The sequence below is a fragment of the Rhinopithecus roxellana genome, chromosome 18 (genome assembly GCF_007565055.1).
Source record: "Rhinopithecus roxellana isolate Shanxi Qingling chromosome 18, ASM756505v1, whole genome shotgun sequence".
NCBI lineage: Eukaryota > Metazoa > Chordata > Mammalia > Primates > Cercopithecidae > Rhinopithecus > Rhinopithecus roxellana.
Window position 1 is genome coordinate 5,347,634 of NC_044566.1, and position 10,617 is coordinate 5,358,250.

The 10,617-nt window shown below is 45.0% G+C and overlaps 1 protein-coding gene across 1 annotated transcript in view; it reads right to left on the reverse strand.

Annotated features, from left to right (window-relative positions):
• TUBGCP3 (tubulin gamma complex associated protein 3) overlaps positions 1-10,146 on the reverse strand; it is a 94,179-nt gene extending 84,033 nt beyond the window's left edge. The window contains exon 1 of the mRNA XM_010360087.2: positions 9,866-10,146. Coding sequence (XP_010358389.1) covers positions 9,866-9,941 — 76 coding nt within the window. The 5' untranslated portion in view covers positions 9,942-10,146. The remainder of the gene's footprint in view (positions 1-9,865) is intronic.
• Between the last annotated feature and the right edge of the window lie 471 nt (positions 10,147-10,617).

Genomic DNA, 10,617 nt, shown 5'->3' on the forward strand with positions numbered 1-10,617 from the left:
AGCTGAGGCAGGGCATGTCTGACATCATGTAAAAGAGTCTTGGAACATGTCCGGGGTCCAGGGTCTAAAACCCCTTGTGGCCTCTGCAACACCAATCTCTGCACTAAAGGGTGGAAGAAGGCTACCCTGAGGCACCATAATTTAAGCCCAGGGCATAAAACCCCTCAGTGGCTTGGATAGAATCCAGGGCTCGTGGCTGTGGAATGTGTCTAGACTTGCTGGCTCCTCGCTCTCCCAGGATCCACTGTATCTTGAGTTAAAAGAACCTGCTCTCCATTATCTCAAGTAGCAGAGCATATGCTAAACCATCACAGCTATAAATCATGTGCTTAATGCAACATGACCTTTCAAACCCCACATTCTCACCACCTGTTTCTTTGTTTGATCACCAATAAATAGTCTGGGCTTCCAGAGCTCGAGACCTTCACAGCCTCCATACTTAGCGATGGACCCCTCGACCCACCTTCTCTATCAAACTGTCTTTTCTCATTCCTTTGACTCCACCAGACTTCGTCACCCCCACGACCTCATGTTGGGTCTGATCACCCCAACAAAAATTAACTCAAATAAAAGAGGAAAACATAAGCCTCTCTTAGAAATAAAACAAAACAAAAGAAATCTTTGCAACTTTGAGTTTGGCAGAGTTCCTACATGACACCAAAATGATGACCCTTTTTTTTTTAGAAATTCATAAATTGGCCTTCATCGAGATTAAAAATTTTTGCTTTGCAAAAGACACTGTTAAGAGAATGAAAATACTGAGAAAAAAATATTCGCAAAACACAAAGACATAAAGTTCTGAACGGATAATTCACCAAGAAGACATATGAATGGCAAAACACACACACACACACACAAAGATGTTCAACATCACTAGGAAAATGAAAATTAAAACCACACTGAGATATCACAACACACTTGCTAGAACAGCTAAGATAAAAACCACAAACACTGCTGAGTGCCAGTGGGGCCATGGCATCGCTGGAGCACTCCCACACTGCTGGTGCGGAGGCAAAGCAGCCACAGCCACAATGGAAGAGAGTCTGGCAACTTCTGAAAACAATGAACATGCACCTGACCCGAGGCCCAGCAACCCCACCTGTAGGTGTTTATCCCACAAAACTAACTTATGTTCACATAAAAAACCTGTCCATGAATGTTCATAGCAGCATTATCCATAACTGCCAAAAACGGAAGCAAGCCCAATGTCCCTCACTGGTGAAACAGATAAACTGGCTCATCATACAATGGAACACTCCTCTGCAATGAAAAGGAATGAACTGGTGACAGGGCACTGTAAATGCACCTCAAATGCGTCATGCTAAGCGAAAGAAACAAGTCTCAAGACTTCTGACTGCGTTTACACGAAATTCTAGAAGCGGGACATCCACAGACACAGGACGGTGGCTGCCAGCACAAAGGCAAAATGGTAGCACAGAGGAAATCACTGTGAACCTACACACTGAGAATTTTTTTTAATGGGCTAAACAGCAGAATGGATATACTAAAGGACACTTTAAATGCAAGCTGGAAAAATCAAACACAACAGAAGACAGAACAGTTAGAAATCATGAAGAAGAATAAAATAGTAACATTTTTCTATCATTAAAAAAAAGTCAGCCTAGCGTGGTGGCTCACGCCTGTAACTGCAACACTTTCAGAGGCTGAGGTGGATCGCTTGAGCCCAGGAGTTTGAGACCAGCCCAAAGAACACAGCAAGACCCATCTCCAAAAAAAAAAAATTTCTAAGTATGTCACTAGTTTTAAAAAAAAAAATAAATTTTAAAAAAAGAAAAAGTCCTCAGATTGAAGAGATGTAGATCTCTGATGACTCTGCTTAATCCAAGTGTTAATTCAGGTAAATTAATTCACCTAGACACATTATTGCAAAATTTCAGAACATAAAAGATTTTTTAAAAATCTTAAAAGCTACCAGATACAACTTCAAAGGAGTAAGGAAATGGATTAACACCAGACTTCCCAACAATCATGAAAGAATACCTTCAAAGTGGGCAGAGGAAAAACACTTCAGACCAAAATATCTCTATCTGACTGATGATCCAAGAGTTCGGGAATAGGAGCACGAAGGGAAATAAAGACATTTTCAGACTATTAAGTAATTATTTAGAACGGCAAATCCTGTCATTCTATTCCTAAAAGCAAATCCCAAATATGATCACTCCACAGCTACCATCCCATTACAGGAAGTCTCCTGAGGAGCTGGTCACCTGCTTCCACCTTTGCCCCCTTAGAGTGAATTATCCACCCAACAAAGTGATCCTCTTAAAATATAAATATTATCATCACTCTACTCATTCACCCCCCCCCCATCACACTCACAACAGAACCCAAACTCCTGGCCGCAGCCCAGGGAGCCAGCCCCTCGCTCCCCGCATTTCACTCCTGCTATTCCTGGAACACACCAAGCTCACCTCCAGCTTCGCGCCCGGCTTGCTCTCCACATCCTCTCAGGACTCACACCCCCCATCATTCTGTCTCTACGCTAGCTAAAACAGACACAGGTGCACTGTGTCAGCAAGGATCCAGGGAATACCTACATAGTGGGGAAAGGAACAAAATGAAACCTAAAATGTTTTGTGGGGTCACAGGGTCGGGGTAGTTTTTATTTTTTTCCTTACATTTTTCCACACTTTCTGAATTTTTACAGAATATGTATTAATTTTATAAATATTAAAAGTATCAAAAAAAATAAAAAAAAAAAAAATAAAATAAAAAATAAAAAAAATAAAAAAATAAAAAAAAAAAGTATCATTGAGGCCGGGCGCGGTGGCTCAAGCCTGTAATCCCAGCACTTTGGGAGGCCGAGACGGGCGGATCACGAGGTCAGGAGATCGAGACCTGGCTAACACGGTGAAACCCCGTCTCTACTAAAAACAAAAATACAAAAAACTAGCCAGGCGTGGTGGCAGGCACCTGTAGTCCCAGCTACTCGGGAAGCTGAGGCAGGAGAATGGCATAAACCTGGGAGGCGGAGCTTACAGTGAGCTGAGATCCGGCCACTGCACTCCAGCCTGGGCGACAGAACAAGACTCTGTCTCAAAAAAAAAAAAAAAAAAAGTATAATTGAAAAGTTTCCTTAAAAAGTTGTGTCACTATTTTAGTTAAGAAATTTTTACTTTTTTTTCTTTCCCAGACAGGGTCTCACTCTGTCGCCCAGGCTGGAGTGCAGTGGTAAGATCTCGGCTTCCTGCAACTTCTGCCTCCCAGGCTCAAGTGATCCCCCACCTCAGCCTCCCAAGTAGCTGGGACTACAAGTATGTACCACGCCCAGCTAATTTTTATATTTTCTGTAGAGACAGGGTCTCACCATGTTGCCCAGGCTGGTCTCGAACTCCTGGGATCAAGCAATCCTCCCACCTTGGCCTCCCAAAGTGCTGGGATTACAGGTGTGAGCCACCACACCCAGTCAGTAAAAATTATTTTTAGGTTACCATTTTCACACTCAAGTACATCACATAAATATCCCCACTCCAAATGTTTTATATACTTTTCAGCTTTCTCCTACCAAAAAGTCAGGAACTCTTCAATGCCAGAAACACTCTCCTCTTCGCCTCCTCACTTTCTCTGCACCTCAGATGGACGTCATCATTTCACTCCCACTTACCTCTTCAGCCACACCTGGGTCTCCCTGTCCTCTTACCAACCAAATTTCCAGTCTATCCTTCTTGCTGATTATAAAATATTCTCAAAATCCAACAGTTATTTATTAAACCAAATCTACTTAATCTGTATTTCAAAGGGAAAAGCACAGAATCCGGACTACTAAAGAAATTAGCCATGGCAATCAATCCTTGTTTAGTGAACCTGTAATCAAAGAATAAGCTGGGAAAAATCAAGCAATGTCCACCACACACTTCTGGTTTAAATACTCCCAAAATATTGTTCAGTGTTTAAAGTATAACTAAACTCAAACAGTAATTCAATTAATAACTTCTAAGTACTTACTACAGGCCAAACACATCAGGCCCTAACAATATGATGTACAGTGGTTAACGAGACGGACATAAACACAACAAATGTGGCACGAGTACCCAAGGCAGACTGTGATAAGAGCATCAAAGAAAATGAGGGCACTATGACAGCTCACGACTAGGAGGACCTCATGAAGTAGATGCTGAGGGAGGGCCTTGCAGGAAGCACCGTTAGCCTGGCAGCCAAGGCTGCCACATGAGGAGCCCAGGGAGCAGAGAGGGGAACCCACAGGGAAGGAAGGGCGGCACTGGACACTGCTGCTGCAGGAAGGCTGTGCCACGGGGCTCTAAATGCCACTTAGCCAGTCACTCCATTGAGAACCCCAGGTGACAAGGTCCAGATGTAGATCTCTGATGACGCTGCTTAATCCAAGAGTAAAAAATAGAGTACTCCATTTTTTTGGCCACAAATCACCTAAGGAGCCGTCTAGTTCTCCCACCTCTAATCTGCTCTGGGTGTGTGAGGGGTGGGTGGTTCTCAGGTTCCTGGAAGGGGAGTGAAGACTCCTCTAATGATCCTCTGAAAATATTTCAATGAATGCAAGGGCACGCTGCCTGACCAGAGAGCAGTGCTGCTGAGTTGTACACTCTAAACACAAGAGCAGGTAGCAGTGAGAAGCCATCCCACAGGCTGGGCCATGACTTGTCTCTATCAAGCACACAGAGAAATTTGCCATTGAATTCAATACTTAAGAGCAGGGATGAATTAATTCAAAATACCAAGCTGTGGAATCAGAAACCTGGGTTCCAACCTTGGCCCCGCAATTTACTAGCTAGATGATAGTGAGCAACTACTGAATCTCTCAAAGTCTCAGTTTCCTCATCTACAAAATGAGGTTCACCATAATTCTACCACGGTATAAGCACAACATCCAGCATATTTTAAGTTTTCTATAAATGTTAGCTATTTGTATTATGATTAACCTGAAAATATTATTTAAATACATACTATATCTACTACAGCCATTAAAATCACAACTCAAAAAATGCACCCAATTTTTAACCTTAAGCAAGATAATTTGGTCTTCATCCTGAAGATTATTAGTAGAGAACAAATTAAGCCATCAACAGATTCGATGAGATTGATTTTCTAGAAAGGACCCTCTGACTGCAGAGAAGCGGAACCAGAAGAGAGAACAAGCCAAGGCAAGCCCCTCAGCTGGAACTGTGGAACTCAGTCCCAAATGTGAAGGCTCCAGAGACACTTGGATGTGGGCCCAAGAGCTTTTAAACAAAAAAGTTGCCCTTTGTATCCCCAAAAGATTCTATACACCCTCAGGTTAAAAATGACAACCGAACTTCAAGATGCACAAAAATAAATGCGACTCAAGTGAATACAGAAACTCCACAGTTGGGTGCTTTCTCAAGATTCAAAAAACTGCAGAAAAGTTGAACTGTTTGGGAAGACCTAAGTTTCTGCCTTCCTGTTTCTCGTCTACAGTGTGGCTTAGTTGTTCCACACTCCTGCTTTTCTGAAGGATGGGGGAGGGGTCGGGGGGGAGTTGGGAGTAAGCCACAGAGCTCAGTAGAGGAACAGAGCACATCCACTAGCCATCCTTGACTCCCGATGCAAGTCAGAGTAACTTCCACGCATTTTAATGTTTCAGATGCCAAGCGCCAACAGAGACCTACAGGATCAGAAGCCCTAGAGATGGAGCCCACAGTATTAATTCTGAATAGGTCCCACATTTAGAGTTTAAAATGAAAAGGCATGAAGTTAGATACCATAACAAGTCCTGTTCTCAACCATTGGCCACCAGTTCCCCTTCCCACAGGCAATCTACGTCATCAGGTTCTTGTGTAATCACAGGTGATCCCAATGCATGGCTCTAGTTGAAAAGCAATGCTCTAAAACAGCAAAAACATTACTCTGGATGTGTGGTTCTCAAACTTTTTGGTCTCGGGGCTTCTTTACACCATTAAGATTGAGAACTCCAAAAAGCTTTTGTTTATGTAGGTTGTATCTATCCATAGTTACCATATTAGAAATTTAAACCAAGACAATTTTTAAATTTTAACTTATTTAAAAATAGTAAATCCATTAAGTACAACTTGAAACAAAGCCTGAAACTCTGAAATTTTAATACACAGCTAATGTATATCTTAATACACATGTAATACACATTGATCTTCCCAATGATGTAATTATATAACCAAAGGAAGATCACATGGTATTTGGAACTTCATCAAAAGCTCTTTATCATTTTGGAAAATCATGAAACCAATAGCAACACCACTTGTCGTACTGAATCACCAAAACAATACTCCTTTATCTTCTGCTAGTGGCTTGTAGTACACTCAATAGAGGTCTTGCATATTATGGCAATCATCTTCGAATATGTGGTGTACTGTAGTCATACCTGAACATTTACGATGAAATACTTATCTAACATAAATTCCTCTTTATGTATTCTTTACCTCATAGAAAAAAGATTACAAAGTAGCTATGACAAGAAGTGTAACTTCTGATAGATTTGAAACACTAACATCAAGCACACTGCTTCCAATGATAAGAATAACTACCCAAAGACATAATAAATAAATGTGCTCCCAGGAGGGGCAGGGATATGAAGACAGGATTTGACTATGACTGGCTGGCAGTATGTGTTTCAAGCAAATTCACAGATGTTATAAGTTGGAAAAGTTGGTAAATCACGCTTATGGTAACTTTATAAAATTGTCAAGCACCATTTTATGCAGGTGTTTTGCTTCTGAAGGTCCCTTGAAGGCAACTGTTTAATTTTTTAAAAGATACCTTATAAAAATGTGATTCATATGAAATTCTCATTAAAAGTAACAAGTAAGTATCTATTATGCCTTGATTTCATAGTACTAAAGAAGCAATGTATTACAAAAGCATAAGTAACATGTCATCAAAGAATAATCAAATGTTCTGTGGAGTTACCAGATAAAATGCCCACTAATCAAATTTTTTAACATCAAATATTGTAAAGGTAGTAATTAATATTGCTCCTTTGCTCACTAAGGTATAACAAATGAAAGAACAAGGTAAGCTACTATTTATAAATTCTTCAGTAAATAGCAGCATAATTTAAAATTATATCATAAATGCTTGACAATCCTAGCTATCTAGAACACAGCAAAAAGAGCATCACCTTTAATGGACTTCATGACATAATTTATTCAGAGGGCCGGGCGCAGTGGCTGGCACCTGTAATCCCAGCACTTTGGAAGGCCAAGCGGCAGGGGGGCGGGGGAGGGGGGATCACTTGAGGTCAGGAGTTCGAGACCAGCCTGGCCACATGGTGAAACCCCATCTCTACTAAAAACACAAAAATTACCCAGGAGTGCTGGCATACACCTGTAATCCCAGCTACTCGGGGGCTGAGGCAGAAGACTCACTTGAACCCAGGAGGCAGAGGTTGCAGTGAGCCAAGGTCAGGCCACGGCACTCCAGCCTAGGTGACAGAGCAAGACTCCGTCTCTAATAAATACATAAATAATTCAGAGAGGACCCTGCCAGGATTTGAGAGCCCACTTTTAATTTAGACACAATTCTAAATGGGAAGATAGTAGGATGCAGAATTTTGCTGAAAAGAAGTTTTTCAATCTCTTAGAAGGGGCAAAACTTTTATATCAAAGAATCTTCAATGTAAAAAATAAAAAGTTCTTGGCCGGGCACAGTGGCTCACGCCTGTAATCCCAGCACTTTGGGAAGCCGAGGCAGGACGATCACGAGGTCAGGAGACCGAGACCATTCTGGCTAACACGGTGAAACCCCGTCTCTACTAAAAATACAAAAAATTAGCCGGGGGTAGTAGCGGGCACCTGTAGTCCCAGCTACTCGGGAGGCTGAGGCAGGAGAACTGCATGAACGCGGGAGGCGGAGCTGGCAGTGAGCCGAGACCGCGCCATTGCATGGTAGCTTGGGTGACAGAATGAGACTCTGTCTCAAAAAAAAAGTTTTTAAGTTGAGAAATGTCATTTTAGCTCACAATGAATGACTTTCAAAATCCAATTATGACAATGGGAATGTATGAATGTGTGGTTTATCCCTAGAACAAAAAACTCTGGAACCACTGGTACAAGGAAAACACTGACATTAAGGTGGATAAGTCCTGTCAATCTTAGTTTTATCTAATTCCCCCTATGACGAGGAACATGAAACATGAGAAAGGAAACCCAGTGTACTAATGACAAAAACAAACGACGGCAGGCCATGCTCATACCTCAAGGCCTTTTCATTGGTTCTCTCTACTCAGAACCTTCCCCAGATGTTCAAATGGCCCTCCCTTACTCCATTCAGGTCTCTGTAAATATCTCAGGGGCTTTCCCTCACCTGTCTCTTCTCTCTGTATTTTTTTTTTTTTTTTTTTTTTGAGGCGGAGTCTCGCTCTGTCGCCCATGCTGGAGTGCAGTGGCACAATCTCAGCTCACTGCACGCTCCACCTCCAGGGTTCACACCATTCTCCTGCCTCAGCCTCCCGAGTAGCTGGGACTACAGGCGCCCACCACCACGCCCGGCTAATTTTCTGTATTTTTAGTAGAGAAGGGGGTTTCACTGTGTTAGCCAGGATGGTCTCGATCTCCTGACCTCGTGATCTGCCGCTCTCTATTCCTTTACCGTACTTTTTCACCACAGTACTTATTGCTAATTAACACGGTTGGTTTATCATCTGTCTCTTCCACTAGAGTGTCAGATCTGTGGGAGGAATGACTTGTGCATCTGCATCACCAGCACTTAGCATAGTTCCTGGGAGGAACTTTGAGGACAGGGTTGTCCTCAAAGATTTCTTAGATAAATAACTAGATAGAACGAAACTTTACAAAATGTAGCAATAATTGTGTGAAGTCACTCATTTAATAGTAACACAAAATAATTCATGATTGCCCAAAGATTATCATAGAACATCCAATGAATTACGCGCAGTAATTGTCATGAAGCATAAAAGGTCAAAATGCATTCCCAGTACTTTAAATGCAACTTTGAAGTCTTCCTTCAAAAATTGAATAACTTCTTTTCCACATTTTGGTGCTTAAGACGTAACACAGTTGCTTCCATTACTCAGAAAACACCCTCACGGTGCATACTCACTCCCCCACCAACCTGGCCAAAACAAGGAGCAAGAAATGGCATCCTGTACCATTTCTTTCAAAGCACCTCGGCTACAAAATGGTTTTGCCTACTGTATAGGATTAGTTTAGTTTTGCTTATTAGTAACAATATTCGCCATGTGAACTTTCCCAGAGTAGTTTTATATCAAATCCAACCCTCAACCCTTTAAACAGTAGGAAAATATGGCAGATAACAGTCGTTAACACCCATTCCCATAATACTCACGCCTGTTAAACTTTCCTAATGAAAAGGGACGATGATGTGACTCTCCAGCACCCCGCATGCTCCTCCGCGGCGTAGCCGCTCTCTCCACCCCACACAGCATGAACCCAAAGGCACGCAGAGGCGCCCTCCCCTGGTGTGTGACACCAGAGAACCGGGATAAATTGGCGAGCTGGCATTCCTCCCATTCTCACTGACGGACCCGCGCGCGGAGTGAGCGGTGACTCAGCCCGCTCCGGCCCGGACTCCGCCCTCCCGCATCCCGGCTCCGCGTTCTCGCCCCGGCCTCGGCCTCTCCACTCCCTCCGTACCGGTCCCGGCCCCCAGCCCTCCGCTCTCCTCCCTGGCTCCCTGACGCCCGAGCCCCAGCCCTCCGCTCTTCTCCCCGGTTCCCTAACCCCCGAAACCAGCCCTCCGCTCCCTCGTCCGGGCCCCACGTCCTCGGCCCGTCCCCCAGCCCTCTGCCCCGGCCCTGCATCCTCGTTCCTCCAGCCCCGAAACGTATTAGGGCTGCACGCGCAGGGAGTGGCCCCCGGGGCGCGTCTGCGGGCCCCGCGTCGCCCGGCCCCTCTACCTTCGCTCCTGCCCAGGATCCTGCAGCACAGGTTCTGCAGCAGAACGTTCGGCGACTTCTGGTCCGGGGTCGCCATCCTTGCCCGGGACTGTGCACGGGGGTCTGGGCAGAGCCGCCACCGCCGCCGCAAGCGCAGGGACCGCGGCCCGCGCCCTCCCTGCGCCCCTCAAGCTCCCAGCTCCCGACAGGCTAAGGCGCGGGCGCCGCCGGCCACCAGGGCGCCATTTTAACGGAACCCGCCGAAAGCGCGGTCGCTTCCCACAATGCCCCGCTTCTTCCCTGCGCCGCGACCGCGCGTGCGGCTGCCTAAGCGTTCCCGGCCCTGCCGTGCCTATTCCCCCGGCTGCTGCCCGTCCGGCCGGGAAAGTTCCGGGCGACAGGTGGCCTCGAGCTGCGCGGACAGAGCGGGGCTGGAGTCGCGAGCGTGACGGGCTTCCTTGGAGAGCACTTGGTGGCCGGTAGCACCTTAAAGGCCATAATTTGGTGTGTTTGTATGGGTGTGTGTGTGTGTGTTAACGGCATTGGTTTGATTCACGCTTCTGATGAAGCCTGTTTAAAGGGTGCAGGGGGTTATGCGGTGCGGCAGTTCACCCGCTACTCTCTCCAGCAGGCGCCCTGGTCAGGCCCGACCTCACCCCGCCGCGCAGGCCGCTCCCCCAGGCCCGGGTGACTGGGACGTCCTGGGAAAATAAATGAATCACGTACGGAATGAGAGAACAGAAGACCTGCCGAGAAAAAGATCGATAAGCGGA